At 53.0% G+C, this 22,595-nt stretch overlaps 1 protein-coding gene across 8 annotated transcripts in view; it reads right to left on the reverse strand.

The window, feature by feature from the left end:
* The window catches only part of PKNOX1 (PBX/knotted 1 homeobox 1), a 62,834-nt gene that overhangs the window by 17,427 nt on the left and 22,812 nt on the right, over positions 1-22,595 (reverse strand). For 3 of the 8 annotated variants that reach the window (XM_045084424.1, XM_045084418.1, XM_004762236.3), the window contains exons 2-8: positions 14,979-15,047; positions 13,899-14,006; positions 10,691-10,818; positions 8,131-8,302; positions 6,301-6,471; positions 2,434-2,533; positions 1,043-1,140 (exon numbers count right to left, since the gene is read on the reverse strand). In XM_045084424.1, coding sequence (XP_044940359.1) covers positions 1,043-1,140; positions 2,434-2,533; positions 6,301-6,471; positions 8,131-8,302; positions 10,691-10,818; positions 13,899-13,949 — 720 coding nt within the window. In that variant the 5' untranslated portion in view covers positions 13,950-14,006; positions 14,979-15,047. The other 5 variants (XM_004762235.3, XM_045084420.1, XM_045084419.1 and 2 more) reach the window with 5 other exon arrangements.

The raw sequence follows: 22,595 nt of genomic DNA on the forward strand, positions 1-22,595 counted from the left end.
ACCCACGGTGGGGCCTGGTGAGACCCCGTGTGCCCAGATGACAAGCCCCAGCTCAACTCTGTCCAGGCAGCAAGAGGCAGTAAGCCCTGGACTGGCAGCGCCAGCCCGTGCACCACCACCCCCTCAGGCCTTGTGGCCTCTGCTGTGGCTCGAGGGAGACCAGCATCTCCGGAGCTGGGCCTCCAGGCCGCCCAGAGGCTGTGGGAAACCCCTGTGCAGGCCAAAGACAAAGAACTAGCAGAATCTGTATTCCTAAATGTGAGCGGGTAAGAGAAACACGACTGTCTGACTTACACCCAGCTAAACGTGGCTAACGAGGGTGCGTGAGTGCCCAGGACCGACGGCGGCGGGCGCAGGGCTAAGCCCGAGCCCCTCTTCCCGCACAGGCACAGATAGAACGGCTCGTCCACCTGCGGCTTCCGCCCACGAAGCTCCTTCCCGAGCTCTCGAAGCCAGGGCTCCCCTCGAGGCGGGCGGCCAAGGGCAGGACAAGCCCACCGGCCTCCTCTTCGGGCAGGGCCTCCACTGGGCCATGGGGAGCGGGGAAGGGGCAGCCCGGGCTTGGCTTTCCCACAGGCTGTGGGAGGGCTTTGAGGAAGTGCCCCGCCACCCCCAGGACTGGCCTGAAGCAGCGCTCTGGCCCAGCAGGTGCCCCGAGAAGGGGCCTGGCCATGGTCTGCGGGGTCTCGGTCGGCTGACCTGGGGCGGGAAGAGCCCGTCCACACGGCCTCGAATCTCCCGAGCCAGGGACAGCTACGCAGTCCACCGTTCAGCTGGACGACAGTGGCTGCTGAGGGAAAGGGGTCAGGGCTGACTTTTTTCTGGCTTTCTTAGACTTTCTGAACTTGGAGACTTTTTTACAATGACACAGATGAAGGGTAGACGAGAGACGACGCGCTGACATCAAGGTGACCTGCAGACGGCGACGGGAAAGCTGGCCGAGACCGTGGTCTTCAGGCCGAGGACAGCTCCCGCCGGGACCCACTGTGCCCCACGTGGTGCCCCTCAGCCCCAACCCCGCCCGCGGGAATGACACACGCACCTGCGAGTTCTGGATCCTGATCGTGCCAGGCGACAGCGCTTGTGTCACTACTTGGCCTTGAGGAGTGACGACTGTGACGGGCTGGTACACGGTGCCACCTCAAGAAGGAAGACATTAAAAGACTCTTAAGTCTCAAGGATTTAAAACCATATTCTCGATATACTCAACGTGCGTATGGAAGGAATAAAACCTGCAGTCTGATGCGGTTTTTAAACTATTTCAAGTGATCAGTACTTTGCTGGCGGACCCGTCACTGCAAATTATTGAAACAACGTCCCCGGACAAAGTGTCCCCGCATCTATAGTGAGGCCTGGCTCTGGGAAGGGGAGGGGCACCGAGGGGGGACATGGTACTGTGGGGTGTGTGGGCCCTGGGCAGGAGGTATCGCGCAGCGGAGCGCGGCAGTGTCCAGGGGCCGGGGCAGAACAGTTGCGAGGGCAGGGCAGTGTTCTGGGGCGCGGGCACAGTGTGGGGTGCACAGTGTGGGGCAGGCGGCAAGGTGTCCACCGCACAGGGCACAAGGGCGTCCCTGGATTCTGGGGTTCCCTCTTTGTCGGCCTCTATTTCCTCCTCTCCCCACAGTTACCAGTACTGAAGGACCCAGTGATGGTGTGAAATATTTTTTATCGTCTTTTTTGATCAAACATGCATACATCTTCCTGCGGGGGTTTCCCTGCACACTATCACACGGGGCTTTTCGGTGTAAATTTTTCCCTCCTTACACGCCCCAGTCCATTCTCACGACGATGTTGTATTTGCGATGTTCGACATGCACCAGGGGACCGCAGCGCTCGTCCCCTCCGGCGGTGGGTTTCACTATACAAGTAATACCAAGAATGAACTCTTGTTTGTCAAGTATTAACAACACCACCTAAGCTTGTCCAGGTGCTGCCAAGAGCCCAGGGAACAACGACGTCACCTGCAAACCACAGCGGGTTCTGCTATATGTCGTCCACTCCTATATAAAACCTTTCTTCTCGGGACGCCTGGGGGGCTCAGTGGGTTAAGCAGCTGCCTTCGGCTCAGGTCATGATCCCAGCGTCCTGGGATCGAGTCCCACATCGGGCTCCTTGCTTGGTATGGAGCCTGCTTCTCCCTCTGCCTCTGCCTGCCATTCTGTCTGCCTGTGTTTGCTCTCTCTCCCTCTCTCTCTCTAATAAATAAATAAAATCTTTTAATAAATAAATAAATAATAAAACCTTGCATCTACTGTTTGTTACTGGGAATTCAAACAAGGAAGGCGCATTCAATTCTAAGGGCTCTAGATGTTGCCACTCCTGTCTCAGGAACTGGCATTGATTAGAAATTATGCTGACGCACTTCTCCGTTCTAACAGGAAGGCCTTCTCCACAAGCGCTCAAGACAAGAGCGGCCCTTTCTCGCCGGCATACCTGCCACCGTCGCCATGGTGACGTTCCCCTGTTGCAGCGCAGACGCCGGCACCACGATTCCCTGGGGGCTGAGAGTGCCTGAGATGGCGCTTTGAATCTGCTGTAAGTCAGAGACACACAGTGAGAGGTTGGAGGAAAACAGAAAGGCCTCCTTCCGCATCCGCATCTGCAAACCAGGAGATCCAAGGCTGCCCCGGCATCACATACGATGGTTCTGAGATACTGGTTTCAATCTGGCTTTCAAAAGGTTATGTTTCAGCTTGTCATCATGTGACTCATCACCAAAGAGGTGAGCCTCCTGGTGTTCCTGCTTGTGGAGGGCTTGGTCTGGGCCTGGCCTGCAGCAGGTTCCACGAAAACGGCCCGAACACCACACCCAGATCCCACCATCTGAAGTCGGGTACTCACGGGCTCATCTACCCGTTCACCGTGACGGCCGGGTTGGCGGCTGCAAGGGGAGGAAGCTGTGCACCTGGCGTCCGGGCATGGGGCCCGGCACCCGGCGGGCACCCGGGTACCTGGGCAGCGGAGCAGTGCTGGCGGCAATCGTGCGGAGACAATTACTCTGCAGGCTGCCGTGTCAACTTGGTTAGAAAAAAGTGACTTCATCCCAATCAATAATCCAAGCTCCCACCTTCAAGAAGCGAAACACGGAGGAACAAAAGGAAACCAGAGCAAGCAGAAGAGAGGACTGGAAGAGATCAGAGCGAAGTCCGCGAAGCTGAAACCAGAGAACCAGAGAGCGACGAAAGCAGAGCTGGTTCTCCGCACGACCAGTATATGGATCACGTCTACAAGACTCGGGGAAAACAAAGGGAGATGACCTATCACCAAGACCAGGAAGGACACAGAGGGCATCGCACACCCTACACACGGCAGCAGGCGAGACGGGCCGCAGCCACTTGCCACGCGAGCCTCTGCCGTCTGAGAGGGGAGCTTGTGTGACACGGGCCATCTGAGCAGCCCTACAACCATGAAGGACACCGAGTTCGTAACTTCAAAACTCAAAAAAGAAATCTCCAGGTCCAGCTACTGTCACTGAAGAATTCTATCTGACATGTAAAGTAGTAACACCAATTCTACGTAGTCACTTCCAGAAAACAGGAAAGGAGGGAATAATACTCTTCTGTTCACTTTATAAAGCTCTACTATCCTGGTACCAAACCTGGACAGAGACCGTAACAAAAACCACAGACCAGCATCCCTTGAAGCAGGCACAAACGCCTGACAGCATACTCGCCAACAGAACCCAGGAGGCTACATGAAAAGAATTTCGTGCCATGCCCAGGAGGAGTTTATTCCAGCTCAGTATGCAACAAATCAAGTACTTTCAAGTAGAAAGAGGAAAAAATCACATAACCCTATCGATTCACACAGGGAACGCATTTGACAAAACGCAACATAACAGAAACTCTTAGAAGAAAAAGGAATAGAGAGGAACTTCTTCAACCGGATGGACAGCATCCAGGAAAACCTGCCATTAAAACTGTAATTAATAGTGAAAGACAGAGTGTTTTTCTCTAAGGACTGGGGAAAAGGCTGGACGTTCACTTTCACCAATGGTATTCAAGACCGCACCAGGCATCCCTGCCAACGCAGTAAGGAAAGACAAGGAAATGGGCGCACAGCTTGGAAGAAAGGACTAGAGCAGTTCCTGTCCATGGCTGGCATCACTGCACAGGTGAGACATCGTCAGGAAGCTGTGAACACGGCCTCCTAGAACTAAGACAGGAGTTCCGCAAGGTTGCAGGATGCAGGATAAACATACAAAATCAACTATTTCTCAATATTAGCAGGGACACTGAAGTTAAAAATGTAACACCACCTGTAACTGCTTAAAAAAAAGAAGAAAAGAAACACCTAGGTGTGATTCTACAAACACACGTGTGGGCCTTACAGCACGAGACTACAGAACACCACTGAGAAACGACAGAGGAGCGAATGAACAGAGAGACGCGCCGGTCTGTGCGCCGGGGGAGTGGACGGGGGGAAGACCTCGCTTCTCCCCGGGACGATAAGCAGGCTGAATGCGATTCCTACCTAAACCTCAGCAGCACTGTTTTGTTGATACAGACAAGATCATTCCAAAACTTCTATGGAAGTGACCTAGAATAACTAAAATCACTTTGGAAACGAAGACTGCAGTGGGAGGAACCCGTCTACCGACATGTGAGGCTTCTTAGATAGCTCCAGCGTCCCAACCGGCTGCTGTCCACACACCGATCAGCGGACCCGAACAGAGAACAGAGACGGATGGACACAAACACCCGACCGGCTGCCCCCAGTGTCGGAAAAGCACTTCAAGGGAGGGACCGGAGCAGATGGTGCTGGAGCACTGGGCGGCCAGAGGCAGAACAAAGAACCTCGACCTAGACCCTCACGCTTCATACCAAAGCTAACCCAAAAGGCTTATGGATTTAAATGTGAAACATAAAACATGCAGGAAAAAAAAGAAACCAAAAAATGAAACAAAAGGATACCTGGGTGGCTCAGTGGGTTAAGCCTCTGCCTTCAGCTCAGGTCATGGTCTCAGGGTCCTGGGATTGAGCCCCGCATTGGGCTCTCTGCTCAGCAGGGAGCCTGCTTCCCACCCCACCCCCCGCCTGCCTCTCTGCCTACTTGTGATCTCTGTCAAATAAATAAATAAAATCTTAAACAAAACAAAACAAAACAAAACAAAAAATCCTAGAGAAAAGTCCCTGGGACCTGGGGCCGGGCAGAGTTCTTGGACTTACCACCAAAAGCACAGCTCATCAAAGAAAAGTTGACAAATGGGACTTGATCAAAATTTAAAATGTTTACAACGCAAGAGACCCCGAGAAGAGGATGAGAAGCTAAGCTACAGACCGGGGAGAAAAACCTTCCCAAACCATCTAGCTCATGAAAGACTAGTATCTAGAATGTGCTGAGAAGTCAACAGTTTCAGAAAATCCCATCAGAAGATGGGCAAAGATGTGAGCTGGATGGACAGACAGCAGACAAGCTCAGGCAAGACGGCCAACACCATCAGGCGTCAGGAAGGTGCGAACCGTGAGCACGACGCGATGTCACTACGCGCCACAGAACGAAAACGGCTCATGGGTAAGGGTGCTCCGCTGTGCGCCCACCTCGAGGACATCACGCCCGTGGCGCGGGCCAGACACAAAAGGACGAATGCGGTGGGATCCGCTCGTGTCGGGAACCTGGACGGACCAGGTTCACAGAGAGTAGAAAGGTGGGAGCTGGGGAGGGAAGAGTGGGGAGTTAGTACTCCACAGGGGCAGCGCTTCAGTCTGAGAAGATGGAAAGTTCCAGAGACGGCTGGTGACAGCGACTGAGCAACAGTGTGAATACGCTGAATGTCACGGTACACTCTGTGATCCGCGTGTTTTACCACAATTTCCAGAAATAATAAAAACCTTATTTTGGGCGCCTGGGTGGCTCAGTGGTTTGGCCTCTGCCTTCGGCTCAGGTCATGATCCCAGCATCCTGGGATCGAGCCCCACATCGGGCTCTCTGCTCAGCGGGGAGTCTGCTTCCTCCTCTCTCTCTCTCTGCCTGCCTCTCTGCCTACTTGTGATCTCTCTCACTGTCAAATAAATAAATAAATAAAAATCATTTAAAAAAAAAAAAAAAAAAAAAAAACCTTATTTTAAAGAAGAAGGAAAGCGAGGACTGGTTCTCCGTCCTCCGCAGCCGGGATCCAGGCTCCGCTGAGCAGACGGAGGCCTCAGTCCACGACCGCATGAAGCCCAGAGGGCTGTCCTGGCCCCGGGAAGGCCGTGACAGTCCAGGCCCTCTGGAGGGGCTGCTGGTCTCAGGAGGCGGCACCATCGCCCCCGCGGACCTTACCGTCACCGCGAAGCAGAGCAGGACCCAAACAGGTACCTGGGACTGGACGGGGGAATACGGGCTCCCGGGCTCTCCGCTGAGCAGAGTCTCACTGTTCATTTTCGTCTTTAGACAAGCGATGTATCGACTGCAGAAGTCTTTGCACAGTTCATTAACCTTTTCCAGCTCAAGAAGATGGATACGCAAAACCTGGATTGCTTTTACCATCTAGAAGCAGAGGAAATGAAAGACCCTCAGACAAGAAAACGGCAGCATCCCGGGAAGTTGGGATTCTCAGCACACAGCCTCTCTCGGCTCAGCCTGAGCGCCGCAGAGCCATGGCCGTCTGCAGGGCCAGCGACAGAGGGGGATTACGTCTGAAACATGTGGAATGACAAGTCACCCCAGCGCCGCGGGCCTCTGGCATCTCAGCTGCATCTGCTGTGCGAGGACACGGATGGTCCCCCTGCCGCCCTCGGTGAGTCCCAGCGCCGGGAGACGGCCCAGCCTCGGCCCGGCCCCAGCACTGCCCCGTTCCACAGAGCAAGGCCCTCACCCTCCCTGTCCTCCTGTGTCTCCCTCGGTCCCTCCGTCAGTGGGGTCGGATCCACACCCACAGCACAGGTGGCTCTTTTTTTCGATAAAACTCGACTCACCAACTCTGCCTTTCATGGACTGCGCTCCTGGTGGGAAGCCTGAGAACTTTGGCCCTAGCACGACGTCTGCCCTTTAAGATCTAAAAGTTCTACTGTGACTTTATTAAGTCACTAAGTTTCGGGGTAACCCGCCCCACAGCTGCAGACTCCGCTCTGTCCCAATGAGCACCACGTGCCTGTGACTCCACAGCCCAAAGCCCAGCCCCTCCTGCTGGGATCCTGGTCTCACACCTCGTGTGCACTTGCCGAAGGAACCAGCCAAGCTCCGCTTGGCCCTCTGCGGTCAGGAGAGCCTGGGTCCCCTCCTCTGGCTGTCCCCGCGGCCACGCAGTGGTGCAGTGTGACAGATTCAGAGGCCGAGCAAGCTTCTGATTCTCACCCCAAAAGGGCAGGTACCTGGAGGCTGCTCCAGGTCAGACAGCGCCCCGGGAAAATTCACGGAGGTTGAATGCATGATGAGAAGTTAAAAACCCACACAGACCCGCGACATTTATTCAGGAAAAGATTTCCTAAAGACGCTCTTCTGCGGACGGGGGCCCTGACCCCGGTTTGGAGCTGGGGGTTAGCAGGCTCTAATGGCAGCCCGGGGAAGGAGCGCGCCCCTGACTCGGGCTACTGGTGCTCCACTGCCCTGAGGGGTGCACAAGCGACGCTGACACTGACCACGTCTGCCCGTCCTTCAGCATGGGCTGTGGGGCACCCGACCGGGGAGGAGGGCACCCAGCCAAGGCGGCACGGCCGGGGCGAGCAGTGAGGAGCGTGGGAGCCCGCTGTGCAGGCCGCCCTGCTCTGTGTGCAAGGGCCTCGAGTCTGCACACAGCCACCTGCCACCACTCACTACCAGCCTCCAGACAGAGCACAGGGATGTGTCCGTGGTCGGGGATGAGCCCAGAACTGGACAGAGACACAGGTATGCTGCCTGAGAAGCATGCACACAAGCACACCGACCCCAAGGGACTTCACCGATACTGGGGGGGACCTCAGTCCCCAGCCCCCTGGTGGCACAGGCGCAGACGAGCTCCTCTGAGCCCCCGACAGAGGTCACTGGGAAAGGCTGGGAGACGTGGGGTCACACCCAGGTCACACATACGGGAAGTAGTTCATCAACTCCCGGATTCCCTCCTTTAGCACAACTACATTCTGAAGTCCGGATTACAAGTTTTGAGTTCACTGAACAGATTTTAAATTTGGAATAAATAAAGAATAAGAATGAAACATTTCTTTTACTTACTAAATTGTCAGTTTCCGGATCTTCACAAAAGAAGGGCTTCCCTTCCTTCTCCTGCTTCCGTACAAAATTTTCGATATCCACATCGAAGCTGGCGGAAGTCGTGCCTTCGGAGCCCTGCGTGGACTGTTCGCATTTTTCAAACAGCAAAGCTAATAACGGAAACAGCGGGTGCCTGGGGGAAAGAAACAGTAAAACGGGTGTCCCACGCGTGCCCGAGAGTATTTGAGTGTGCAGGTGCGCATCCGCTGTCGAGACACCGTTCTCGGGCTACAGCTTATCCGCTGCCATGACGCGCCAAGGCGGGCTCCTCTGTTCACGGACAGGTGCAGCCATCACCGGGCAACCCTACGGCACCTTCATCAGCCCGCAAAGAGACCCTGCAGCCATCAGCATTCACTGTCCGTCTTCCCCCAGACCCCAGCCCCCGGCCACCACAACCGATTTTCTGTCTCTCTAGGCTTGCCAGGGTTCTAGGCATCTAAACGGAATTACACAACACACACCCTTCGGCATCTAGCTTCTCGCACTCAGCACGGTGTCTTCCAGGTTCACCAGCGCTGGCACATGGGTCACCACCTCGTTCCTTGTTGTGGCTGAATGATACGCCACGGTATGGACAGACCAGCTTTATCAGTTGAAAATTTACAGTTAGATCTATACTCTGTTTTGAGTAAACTTTTTTTTTTTTTAAGATTTTATTTATTTATTTGAGAGAGAGAGTGCACAAACAGGAGGGAAAAGCAGGCTCCCCGCTGAGCAGGGAGATTGAATCGGGGCTTGATCCCAGAACCCTGGGATCAGGACCCCAGTGATGGTAGAAGCTTCACCCGCTAAGCCCCCCAGGTCGCCCCTTGAGTAAACTTCTAAACAAAACGTGAGAGCACATTGAGGATCTTCTTTTGGCATGTGAATGTCCAATTCTCCCAACACCATTTGTGGGAAAGTCTGCCTCTACCCCATGGGACCGTCTACACCTTTGTCAGATCCACTAAGTCACACTCTGGTATGTCTCCGTCGGGACTCGCTATCAGCGATCTGCTCCTAACCCTTCACCACCGTCACGGCATCTTCATTACTGTGACTCCACAGGATGTCTCCAAATCCAACTTTATTCTTTTTCAACGCTGTTTCAGCTGGTCTAGTTATTTTGCCTTCCATATAAAATTCAAAATTAATGTGTCTACGTGTAGAAAACTATCCTGCTAAGGCTTTAATTGGAATTATGCTAAATCTACAGGTCGATTTCAGGAGAAAAAACATCTTTACTATGTTGAGTTTTCCAACCCATGAACACGGTATGTGTCACATGTAGGTTTTCCTTGATTGCTGGCATCAGCATCTTATCGTTTTTCAGCATAAAGTTTCTGCGTTTTGTTAGATTTATACCTAAATGTTTCAGAGCTCTTGTAAACGATGTCTTTTAAATTCTCAGCCTCCCGCTGTATTAATGATACAGAAATGGGATTGTTTTCTGTGCGTTGCCCCTGTCATGAGTGACCTTACTAAACTCACTTACCCAGTTCTGGAAGTTTTTTGGTAGAATCTTGGGGCTTTTCTATACCGACAATCGTGTCATTTGTGCACAGAGCCAGCTTCGTGTCTTCCTTTCCAGCCTGGTATGCCTTTTCTTTTTTTTTTTTTAAATGAAATCTTATTTATTTATTTATTTATTTGACAGAAGGAGATCACAAGTAGGCAGAGAGGCAGGCAGAGAGAGGAGGAAGCAGAGAGCCCGATGCAGAGCACGATCCCAGGACTTTGGGACCATGACCCGAGCCGAAGGGAGAGGCTTTAACCCACTGAGCCACCCCGGCGCCCCTGGTATGCCTTTCTTTCCTTGTCTTGTCCTATCGCACTGGCTAGGACTTCTATTACAGTGCCGAACGGGGCTCCTTTTGCCCAGTCTCAGAGGAAAACAGTGTCCGGCCATCGAATACGAGGAGAACTACAGATTTCCTGACGCTGCCTTCGTCGTTAGAAGACAGACCCTCCACGACCACCTTGCTGACAGTTTTGAGTCATGATTAGCTGCTGATTTTTGTCAAATGCTTTTCTGTGTCACTCGGTATGATCATGTTGGGGTCTTGCTGGCTGATCTTTTGACAAATGATTCCGTTTGAGTTCTCGGGATAAATCCACTTGGTGAGTGTATGTCATTCTTTTTATATGTCACTGGATTTAATATTTTATTAATGATTTTTATGTTTAAGTTCCTGAGACACACTGGTGTGTACTTTTTTTTTAATACTGTCTTTGTCTGGCTTTAGTATCAGAATGATGCGTTGGGAGCCATTCCCTCTTTGTTTAGTGGACTCTCCTGAAAAAATACCTGGGCCTGAAGATTTCTTTTTGCAAGGCTGACTAAAATGTACATCTATATTCCGAAACGTTTTTTAAGGTATCAGGAATGATATCTTAATTTGACAAACTTCTCACCTCCGTGGTTATCACGTCAAACCTTCTTACTCTGCCTAGCTGACAGCTCTAGCGTTCCACTTAACAAGGCTCTCGATCCCTGTGATTGCTGTTACAACCCCCGCGCGTCGCATCTCGCCGCTACCTATAAATGGCCTGCTTGTCCGCGTCCATTGGCGTCTGGGACCCCACAGGTGGGGGGCTTACTCCTTCCACATCGGGCTCAGAGCAGTTGGGGTCTTGCTCCGTTTTCAACTCTGTCACTACTTGCATCTGCGAAAGGAGAAGACAGTCACTAAACACAGAATAAAGAGCTACGAAGTCCGCGACTCTCAAATGGGACAGAAAAGCAACAGGAGCGGAGGTTGCTGGACGGCTGGATGACTGGCAACAGTATCCAGAAACTGTGACCAACAAAACTCCTCTGAACTTAATACGTTTTGCAAATGGCTAAGAGAAAGTAAAATTTCCAAATCATCGTGAAAGCCGTGAGGACCGGTTTCCGTGAAATGCTTGTGACTTTCAGAAACGTACTACTGCCCAGCACTGAAGGAACGGGGCACATGAATAATGTCACCGCAGTCCCTTCCTGCCCTAGAGGCTCACACCGAGTAACACTACAGTAAGAGAAGCACACACGAGGAGTTCACACTCTTACCTTGTCACAAAAACAACTCAGACCCCATATTCTAAATTCTCCCCTATCTACTCTTGAGTTTGAGAACACATAAGCTATCCAAAGTTTGAGAAAAGAGTCACTGTGCTCAGAAAGCGAAGACTGGCTGTTTCAAGAACTTGTATTAAATGTGAGAGGAAGTGCTAGAGATATTACCAGTTAAATTCCTTTCAGCTAGCTATTTGGTTTGTAACTTATGTGTAAGGTATTTAACCCATCAGCATAAGGAATTCAGTTCACAGAAAGAAATCCCAGATCGCCGCAGGAAGCTCGCAAGGATCCCGGAGCAGAGCAGATCGCCAGTCTCCCAGCTCCTTCGGGGCCGCCCCTCACCGCCAGGACTCTGTCCCTCCAGGCAGCAGCTGGGTGGGGACCCTTGGGGAAGGGGCTTCTCCCCACATGGTGGGAGAGCCTGCGTCCTGCCAAGAACCCTGCCCCCACCCAGGGTCCCCTGACAGCCAGGGCTGGTCACAGGCCACAGGGACCCTGCTGCAGCTCACCGATGGTCCAGAGGGCAGGGACCCCTCCGAGCTGCTGCCTTCAGATGGTGCAGCAGGCCCGGGAGAGCGTTGGTCTCTCTTAAAAAAAACAAAACACTAAAGCAGCTAACTGCAGCCCAGCCAAACTCGACCTTTCTGGAGGGAAATCTGACAGTGTTATTGAGAAGCCTCAAAAGGGGGCGCCTGGTGGTTCAGTCATGAAGCCTCTGCCTTCAGCTTGGGTCATGATCTCAGGGTCCTGGGATCCAGCCCTGCATTGGGCTCTTTGCTCAACAGGAGGCCAGCTTCTCCCTCTCCCACTCCCCCTGCTTGTGTTCCCTCTCTCACTGTGTCTCTCTCTGTCAAATAAAAACAACATCTTCTTTTGTTTTTAAATTTTAAAGCCTCGGGGCGCCTGGGTGGCTCAGTGGGTTAAAGCCTCTGCCTTCGGCTCAGGTCATGATCTCAGGGTTCTGGGATCGCCCAGGGAGCCTGCTTCCTCCTCTCTCTCTGCCTGCCTCTCTGCCTACTTGTGATCTCTGTCTGTCAAATAAATAAATAAATTCTTTAAAAAAAAAAAAAAAGCCTCAAAAGATTTATTTTAGTTGTCTTTTTTTTTAAATGATGGTGTAAAAAAGAAACACCTAAATGTGCCATCTCGGAGGAATGGCCAAGGAAACCGGGCACATCAAAGTTGCAGGGTAGTAAACAGTCAACGTTCACCGAGAGTTTTCCACGGCAAGAGAAAAGAGAGGCTCCTTCTCTCCCTGTGCCCGGCCCTGTGCAGGACACGGCCCGCCATGGGCACGGACCTGCCCCTGCTGGAGGCGACTCTCGGGATAGGCTCCAGGATAGGTTCGGCCAGCAGGGGATGGGTTAGGGTTAGGGTTATGGGAAGGACAGGGGGAGGGGGCAGGTGGGGAGGGAGCAGGCTGCCGTGTGACCAGGGCAGGTCAGGGAGTCTTCCCAGGATGCGATGGAAGACGCCTTGGCCTTGGCCACGCTGCTGCTTGAGGAAAGAGCCCAGGGAAGTGCCAGGCCAGGGTCACAGGGCAGACATGCCCAGAAGCTGACTGCAGAGGTGAGGACAAGGCAACGCAGGGTCCTCAAGGCCGGGCTCTGTGGGCGGGAGGAGAGGGGACAGCACTAGCTTTGCATTTGAGAAACAGAATCACTTGGAAATATCAAAGGACTTTGAGATGCAGAGAGCACCCCCACGCCTCAATTCCTGTAAGAAGCTAAGACCCTTAAACGTTTGTAAAGAGCCAGCAATGACCACAACAGCAGCGAAAAGCCAACAAAGTCTGTGCGTCAGGAACGGAACCAGCAAGGCAGGGGACTGGCTGCCAAGGAAAGACGCAGCAGGAGGGGGAGCAGCCGCGCCGCCCCCTCCCCCCACCCCGCGCCGCACCCTCACCCCCAACCTCACCATGGTGCGCCCCAACCTCATTCATGTGAGTTCCCCGCCTGGGAGTAACTGGGAGTGACAGAGCGCACTCAACATCTGAGCAGGGAGAAGGGGCCTCCGGGCCGCCTCCCACCACCTCTGGACTGCAGGAAGCAAAGCTCCAGGGCTCCAAGTCAGAGGGGGGACTGGCCCCCATTCTGAACACACGGAGCACCCCAAGACCTCGGGGTCCCAAGAGAGGCCGCCCGGGCCTCAGCTGAGCTGCTCCCACTCCCCGCCTGCCCAGTTCCTTCAGGGCGCAGAACCCGAAACGTCCAGACCTTCACCGCAGCTGCAAGGCGAACCAAGCGCCCAGACAGCGGGAGGGCGGGCACGAGGCTGTCCCCACGGGCCGGGAAATGCCGCCGCCCAGCCCACTGGGACGCCCCGCCGCCGCTCACGCCTGCGGAGGGAAAGGCCGTGGCTCCCACGCAGGTCGGCAACCAGCCACGCGGCTCTCACCCACCCAGCTTCCCTTTAAAAGCAACAACGCTCACTAGTGCGGACATGAAAATGGTAACTTCCCAGTCGGCTCCGACGGAGCGGGTCACGAGCACTGGAAATGGGGCATCACGGGGAGAAGCGGCCGAGCGAGTCTGCGGCTAGCCCCTCCAGCACCGGCACATAACCCACGCATCACGCACTTGAAATTGAACTCGCAGCCTCCGGGAGACGGACTCAGCAGCGAAGTCGCGTCTCCGCAGCCGCTCCACGCCCGAACGCAGCGTGCAGGAAAAGCTCGGCCGCTTACCTGCTGCCCATCCTGATAGGTGTCTATGCTCAAGGTCTGGGTGGCCATCATGGTGAGTGAGTTTTACAATAAAACATCACATCATCTCCAGTCAGAGGCAAATGGTGTCTAGGGAAACAGAAGCAGAAGAGCATCAGTGAATAATTACAGAGCACTTTCAGTCCCCTTACTCCACAGGACCCAGAGGCTTTTTTTAAAAGCGTATGTTCACGTGGAGAGGAAAAAGCCACCCCAGGAGGTTATAAGCCACCCCCTCGGCCCGACCCCGCTCACTTAGCGGCCCCAAAGTCACACCTGTTCCGGGCCCGGGCTTGTTCTCAGTGTTTACCTGTCTGGATGCCGCGACAGTGCGGATCTCCGCTCTGCTCTCCTGGGGCGGCCAGGCAGCCGGGCCACACGGAAGGGTCGGCATCTCCACCCACTTGGCACTCGCACCCTCCCTGGGTCAGGGTCTCCCGTGGGGCCAGCCTCCCTGGAGAGGCCCGAGTAACAGGGCCACGACTGCAGAGTGGCCAGAGGCGGGGCCACCAAGCCGTCACGAGAGTCGATGCCGCCCACCCGCCCCGGGAGCCAACCGTGACCTAGTGAAAGGCCCAGGGGCAAACGAGGCTCCCCCACCTCCTGCAGCAAATGCTCCGACTCAAGTCCCACCCGGCGCCTGGGGAGCACAGGCAGCGGCGCAGACAGGCGCCAACCGGTCAGCACGCACACAGGGTGCCGGGCAGCTGCAGGCACAAGCCGGTCACCTTGCACATGGGTAAGTGTCAGGAGGGAAGAGATGAGGACAAGCAGGGACAGAGAAGACTGGGGGAGGGTGGGGGACCCCGGGCGCAGGAGGGCCAGCAGGAGCCACAGGGAGGTGTGGGGGGCAGGCGCCTGGGCAGAGTGCTGAAGGGGACGGCGAAGGGAAGGGAGCATCAGGTGCGGGACCGGCTCCCACAGACTCTCACAGGCCCCGGCCCTGCTGTCTTGGGGGCACAGGGAACCATGGGAGGGTCTGAGCAGCAGGGGGACGCGGCAGGGGCCCAAGGCAGACGGGTGCGCAGCCGCGGACAGGCAGCGCGCTGGGCATGTTCCCACCTGAACAACGGGCAGCGCCGAGCCGCACGTCCCGGAACGGAGCTGACCGAGGGGAGCAGCTTCTGTGGCCTGCGAGGAGAGAGCAAGAGGCAGGGCTTTTCAGGTTTGATGCTTCTCAGACAAATTCTGAACAAATGCGACTGTGTACGAAACGCAAACTCAGCGCCCTTTGGGGGCACGGCTGGCGCAAGGGGGGGACCGAACAGTGTCCCTCGGGAGATCGCCGGTCCCAGCCCCTAGTCCTTGCCAGTGGGACCTTCTCTAGAACAAGGGCCTTTGCACAGGTCATTATGCGGAGAATCTTAAGACGAGACTATCCTGGATTTCGGGGAGGCCCTAAGTCCAGTGACTGGTGTCCTCTAAGGATGAGGAGACAAAGACCTGAGACATACAGAGGGACGCTGTGTGCAGACAGACACCGAGACCAGGTGATGCTGCCACAAGCCAGGAACGCCCAGAGCACCAGGAGTGGCGAGAGGAGGACCTGGCGCCTCCGACGCCAGGCTGACTTCAAGGGCCAGGAAGCACATTTCTGTTGTTTTCATCCGTCCGGTGTGTGGGACTTCGTTCCGGCAGCCCCAGGACACTGCGTCAGCACGTAGGGCCTCCAGCTTGGGTGAGGCCAGCCCGGGGAGAGGGGGTGGGCCACGTAAGTCCGGAGGTCGGGAAATCTGGGACACCTGGTACAGAATGGGGAGCCGCCGCCGGCAGGACAGACACAGAGCCAGGAGGCACGGCTGACGCCAGAGAAGACAGACGGAGGAGGGGGTGTTAGCCATGTCACCACAGCTGACTGTGGCCACGGGGACCTGCAGGGGTGTGTCCACGTGCTGCGGGGAGGAGGGCCTGACCGGAGCGGGGAGCGGGGGGGACAGAACAGCAAGACGTGGCCAGCCCCAGGGAAGGAACTCGCGTGGAGTCAAGACCCGAGCTGCCCTCTCTGCCCCTGGCAGCCTCTGTCCTGAGACAGAGGCAAACCCGTCACTGGGCACCTCCCCATGGTCTTTGCCTTGACCCAAAGCTGGCCTTCCCCTCCACCCCAGGATGGTGACTCCAACCAGCACTCCCCCTCCCACAACCCCGATCGCAGCAGGGGCTCCCGGGAACATCTGGTCTCTCCTGCTCCTCTCCACTGTCCACCGTTTAGAAACGCAAATCTGGTGAAAACCCCACGCAGCAGCACCCCGGCCAGCCCTGTCCCCTTGGGAGCCGTGCCAGCAGTCAGAGAGCGCCAGGCTATTCCTCCTCTGGCCTGGCACGCCCCCAGCCTGGGACTTCGGCTGGAACACTCCGGCCTTCTCTGGGCCTGGCCAGCAGGCAAATATCCTCATCATCCACGCAGCCACCCCAGAGTCTGCCCAGCGCTCACCCACACCTGGCGCACATCTGTCTCCCGGGGCCTCACAGACCGTGCTCGGTGCCACGGGCCTCATGGCTTCTCTGCACACTGCATGTTCCTTCAGGGCCAAGGCCCCTGTCCTGCCGTGGCCTCGACGACCGGTACCGTGTCCGATCACGACGTACAGAGCCCACCGCGGACAGATGACAGCGAGGTCTGGATGCCTGCCTCACCCAGCTCTATCCAGCCCGGCGCCCGCACCAACGGGCCGCGCTCAGCCTTCTCCGGTCTCGGCCACGGTCCCTTTGGCGGCCACGGGCACACAAACTCCCGAGGCCGATTGGGTCTCAGTCAACCCCGGCCTGCAGAGAGCAGGGCAGCCCCCCGCTCCCAGCGCCAGTGACGGCTGCCCTGCGAGCACTCAAGCCCCCGCGCGCACCAGCCATCGGTCACGGGCAAGGCCGCCTCTCTCGGCGAACCCTGCAGTGGCCGGCGGGGACAGCTGCCGCGCTCACGGCTTCACTTTCTCGGCCGTGGAGACCTCGGGCCGGTGCACCTCTGCTGGGGCTGCTTCCGCACATTCTAGTTCACCCGACACGAACGCAGGGGGCTGCTAGCGCCGCCGTCCAGGGCAGACGGGCCAGGCCCGGACACTCGGCCAGGAAGGCCCCGGGCGGCCAGGGCCTCACTATGTCAGCGCTGCACAATGGAAACGGAGGTTTCCTGCCATCAGCCGTCTGAAAGTCCAACGCTGCTCAAAGTGGAAAAGAAAGTATTTTAGAAAACTCGCATTTAAAGAATAGACAAACCAAGGAAGGAAGACGCATGCCTTCTGGGCCCGCGCGGGCCGGCGAGCCAAGCCCGGAGCTGCCTCTCTCCCCCGGCTGACGTCCATCTCCCAGGACCCGGCCCAATGCCGAACCTCACTCTACAGCAGACAGCTCTAGATCAAAGTCATGCCGGCCCAGAAACACCTGTGTCAGAAGAAGTCTGCGTCTCCTCGGCTGTCGGTGTCCAGAGCTTACACTGGCTTTCAGTTATGCCAAGTCCAAACAGCGGCAACTGCAGAGAACGAGCAGGGCACTGTGTAGGCTCCAGGTGCAGGGTCCTCCCCCGGGCACAGCCCGCCTGCGTGAAGCCGGCCATGCAGCCCTCGCTGCACTGCCCACGGGGACATGGGCAGGGAAGTGGTGCTGATCCAGAGGCCTCGAGTCTCCTGCTCCAACCCACTCTTCTAGAATAGATGCGACACTCAACCACAAAGCAAAGCCCGTGGGAGACGAGGCGGCACCGCACCCACGGAGTCACTCCCCACACGTGTCAGCAGTGCCCTGCATTCGACTCTGAAAGCCTTTTTCATCACCGTAAAAGAAGAGGCCCCCCATGATTTAGGTACGAAGTCACAAGTGCACCTGATGGACGAGACCCCTTGGCAAGGACACATACCAAGAGCTTCCTGCAGCAATACAGTGACTCAGAGTTAAAAAGCATACTGCAGAAAAGGGGGGGAGGTCTGGGTGGCTCAGTCGGTTAGGCGTCTGCCTTCCACTCGGGTCATGATCCCAGGGTCCTGGGATCAAGCCCTGCGTCAGGCTTGCTGCTCAGCAGGGAATCTGCTTCTCCCTCTCCCTCTTCCTGTTGCTCCCCTGGCTTGTCCTCACTCTGTATCAAATGAATAAAATCTTTTTAAAAAAGGGGCGCCTGGGTGGCTCAGTGGGTTAAGCCTCTGCCTTCGTCTCAGGTCATGTTCTCAGGGTCCTGGGATTGAGCCCCGCATCAGGCTCTCTGCTCAGCAGGGAGCCTGCTTCCTCCTCTCTCTCTCTGCCTGCTTCTCTGACTACTTGTGATCTCTGTCTGTCAAATAAATAAATAAAATCTTTACCAAAAAAAAAAAATCTTTAAAAAAAATGTCCATACTATCCAAAGCAATCTACACCCTGAGGGAAATCCCTATCAAATACCACCAGCATTTTTCAGAGAACTAGAACAAACAAGCATAAAATTTGTATGAAAGCACAAAACACCCCAAATGGCCAAAGTAATCTTGAAAAAGAAAAGCAAAGCTGGCAGCATCACAATTCCAGACTTCGAGCTCTATTACAAAGCTGTAGTCATCAGGACAGTATGGTACTGGCATGAAATAGACACACAGCTCAACAGAACAGAACAGAAAGCCCAGAAATGGACTCACAACTCTATGGTCAATTGATCTTCAACCAACCAGGAGAAAACACCCCATGGAAATAAGACCGTCTCTTCAACAAATGGCATTGGGAAAACTGGTCAGCTACATGCAAAAGAATGAAACTGGACCACTTTCCTACACCACACACAAAAATAAATTCAAAACGAGTTAAAGACCTAAATGTGAGACCTGAAACCATAAAAACCATAGAAGAGGGCACAGGCAGTAATTTCTGTGACATCAAGCATAACAACATGTTTTTAGATTTTTAGATCTCTCTTGAGGCAAGGGAAACAAAAGCAAAAATAAACTATTGGGATCTCATTTAAAAAAAAAAGAAGAAGAAGATGGGGTGCCTGGGTGACTCAGTGGGTTAAAGCCTCTGCCTTCAGCTCAGGTCATGATCCCAGGGTCCTGGGATCGAGCCCTGTATTGGGCTCTCTGCTCGGCGGGGAGCCTGCTTCCTCCTCTCTCTCTGCCTGCCTCTCTGCCTACTTGTGATCTCCGTCTGTCAAATAAATAAATAAAATCTTTTTAAAAAATAAATAAATAAAATAAATTTTAAAAGAAGGAAAAAAATCTTCTTCACAGCAAAAGAAACAATCAATAAAACCAAAAGGCAACCTATGAAATGGGAGGAGATATTTGCAAATGCCGTATCTGAAAAAGGGTTATGATCTAAAATAGTTAAAGAATTTATAAAACTCAACACCCAAAACCAAACAATCCAATTAAAAAATGGAAAGACATGAACAGACTTTTCTCCAAAGAAGACATCCAGAGGGTCAACAGACACACTCATCATCGGGGAAATGCACATCAAAACCTCAATGAGACACCCTCTCACACCTGTCAGAACAGCTAAGATTACACAAGAAACAACAGGTGCTGGCGAGGATGCGAGAAAGGGGAGCCTCGTGCACCGTTCGTGGGAATGTAAGCTGGGGCAGCCGCGCTGCAAAACAGCACAGAGGGTCCTCAGAGAGTTAAAAATAGAGCTCCCCTATGACCCAGCAATCGCACTACTGGGTATTTACCCTGAAAATACAAAACCACTAATTCAAGAGGAGTTAAGACGGAGGAGGAGTAGGGGACCCTAATTTTATCTGGTCCCTGGAATTCAGCGAGACAGTTACGAGATCATTCTGAACACTGCAGAATCAACGAGAGATCTGAGAACCGCTGCAACTCTACCAATAGAAAAGCGGCCACTTTCTGCACAGTAGGAGGCACACAGACAAGAGATACAGCGGAAGATAAACACAGGCGGAGGGAGCCTCTGGAACCAGCTACTGGAGAGTGTTACACGCAGTGAACACAAAATCAGAACTTTTAGACACCTGAAAGGCACACATGGGGCCAAGTGAGCCGGAACCCCAGGTGGGACAGTGTGGTCTCAGGGTTCCCAGGGTCACAAGAAGAATGGGGGTGCCCAAGGGTGGCAGGGTTCCCAGGCATTGGAGCAGGAAGTTGACTGCAATCAGTGACCCCAGGCACGAACTTTCTGCTCAGTCTTGCCACAAACGGAGAACCATTGTGGGGTCAGGTCACTGTTCTCCGAGCAGGTTCCTAGCAAGCAGCAGATCTGGGCTGAGACACCCTTCCCTGCCCTTGGAGGAGCAGCATGGGTGCACACCACAGGAGTCTGCAAAGTTTGGAGACTCCAGACAGGGTCACGCGTCTGAGATAAAAACTTTCAGCCACAGGCTCGGTAAGCTCAGGGAGTAAAGAATGACTGCTTTCCCGCGGGGGCTCCCGAAGAGTGGGGGGAGCGAATTTCTGCTCCAGGGTTGGAGATTGGGGCGCCAACATTTTCATCCCCCATGGTCCTGGAGCCACTTACATTGAGCCAGGCCCCCTGCAAGTGGGGGGCATCTCTGCCAGGCCAAAGTCACCTGAGAATCAGCGTAACAGGCACCTCTCCCCGAAAATCAGCAGAACTTCAGGTTGACAGCAGGTTTACTGATTGTACAGAACTGCAAGACTCCGGCTCTTGGGGAAAACAGTATAAGGCATTTGTGGCTTTTTTCTTGTGATTCTTTAGTCTTTCAGTTTTACACTTCATTTCCGTTTTAGCTATTTTCTTATATTGTCAATTTTTTAAGTCTTTTTCATTTTTATTTTTACATTTACACTTCATATATATTTTTCATTTCTGGCTTCCTTTCATTGTATTCAATTTTGTGTGTGTGTGTGTGTGTGTGTGTGTGTGTGTGTGTGTTTCTTTCCTATTTGGGGATCTAGTTTATTGTTCTGTTCAACTTGTTTGATTCTTTTTTTTTTTTTTTTTTGGTTTCTGCTCTTTTCTGATTTGTTTAGTGTGCATTTTTCTAGTGTTGTAGTTGCTATTTCTGTATTTTCTCTTTCTTTCATTTACTCTTTCCTGGATACAATGATAAGACAGAAGAACTCCAAAAGAGAGAAAAAGAGGCAGTACTCACTGCCAAAGATTTAGTCAATATGGATATTAGTAGACTATCAGAGCTAGAATTCAAAATAACGATTATAAAGATACTAGCTGGGCTTGAAAAAAACCATAGAAGACACTAGAGAATCCCTTACTGGAGAAGTAAAAGAACTAAAATCTAATCAGGTCAAAATAAAAAAGGCTGTTAATGAGGTGTGATAAAAAATTTTAAAAAATTGTCCCAGGCTCTGTTGGGACAAATGAGGCAAAAGAGAGTCAGTGATTTAAAAGACAAAATGATGGAGAATAAGGAAGCTGAAAAAAAGAGAGAGAAACAACTACTGGATCATGAGGGAAGGATCTGAAAGATTAGCAATTCCAAGTGAAAAAAGATTGGAATACGGGGCGCCTGGGTGGCTCAGTGGGTTAAGCCGCTGCCTTCGGTTCAGGTCATGATCTCAGGGTCCTGGGATCAAGTCCCGCATCGGGCTCTCTGCTCGGCGGGGAGCCTGCTTCCTTCCCTTCCTCTCTCTCTGCCTGCCTCTCTGCCTACTTGTGATCTCTCGCTGTCAAATAAATAAATAAAATCTTTTAAAAAAACAAAAAAAGAAAAAAGATTGGAATAAATGGGGTCCCAGAGGAAGAGGGAGAGAGTGGGACAGAAGGATTATTTGAACAAATTATAGCTAAAAATGTCCCTAATCTGGGGAAGGAAACAAGCATTCAAGTCCAGGAGGCACAGAGAACCTCCCTCAAAAAATCAATAAAAATAGGGCAACACCTCCACATATAATAGTGAAGCTCGCAAATTTTAGAGATAAAGAGAAAATCCTGAAAGCAGCTCAGGACAAGAGGTTCTTAACCTACATCGCTAGAAACATAAGGTTGGCAGCAGACCGGTCCATGAGACCTGGCAGGATAGAAAGGACTGGCATGATGTACTCAGGGTGCTAAATAAGAAAAATATGCAGCCAAAAATTCTTTGTCCAGCTAGGATGACATTCAGAATAGGAGGGATAGAGAGCTTCTAAGACAAACAGAAACTAAAAGAATTTGTGATCAATAAACCAGATCCACGAGAAATATTAAAGGGGATCCTTTGAACAAAGAGAGAGCCCAAAAGTAACAAAGACCAGAAAGGAACAGAGACAATATACAGAAACAGTGACTTTGCAGGTAACACAATGACATTAAATTCATATCTTTCAATAATTACCCTGAATGTAAATGGGCTAAATGCTCCAATCAAAGGACACAGTGTATCCGTTTGGATAAAAAAAAAAACAAGACCCATCAATACACTATCTGCAAAGATGCCTCCAGATTGAAAGTGAGGGGGTGGGAAACCATTTATCACGCTAATGGACATCAAAAGAAAGCCGGGGTGCCGATCCTCATATCAGACAAACCAGATTTTAAATCAAGACTGTAATAAGAGATGAGGAAGGACACTATGTCATAATAAAAGGGTCTATCCAACAAGAAGATCTAACAATTGTAAATATTTATGCCCCGAATATGGGAGCAGCCAATTATATAAACCAATTAATAACAAAATTAAAGAAACACGTTGGTAACAATACAATAATAAGTGGACTTCAGCCATCCCGTCATGGCAATGGACAGATCATGTAAGCAGGTCAACAAGGAAACAAGGACTTTGAATGACACACTGGACCAGATGGA

This window comes from Mustela putorius, unplaced genomic scaffold (genome assembly GCF_011764305.1).
Source record: "Mustela putorius furo isolate JIRA1106 unplaced genomic scaffold, ASM1176430v1.1 tig00000765_pilon_pilon_pilon, whole genome shotgun sequence".
In the NCBI taxonomy this organism is placed as follows: domain Eukaryota; kingdom Metazoa; phylum Chordata; class Mammalia; order Carnivora; family Mustelidae; genus Mustela; species Mustela putorius.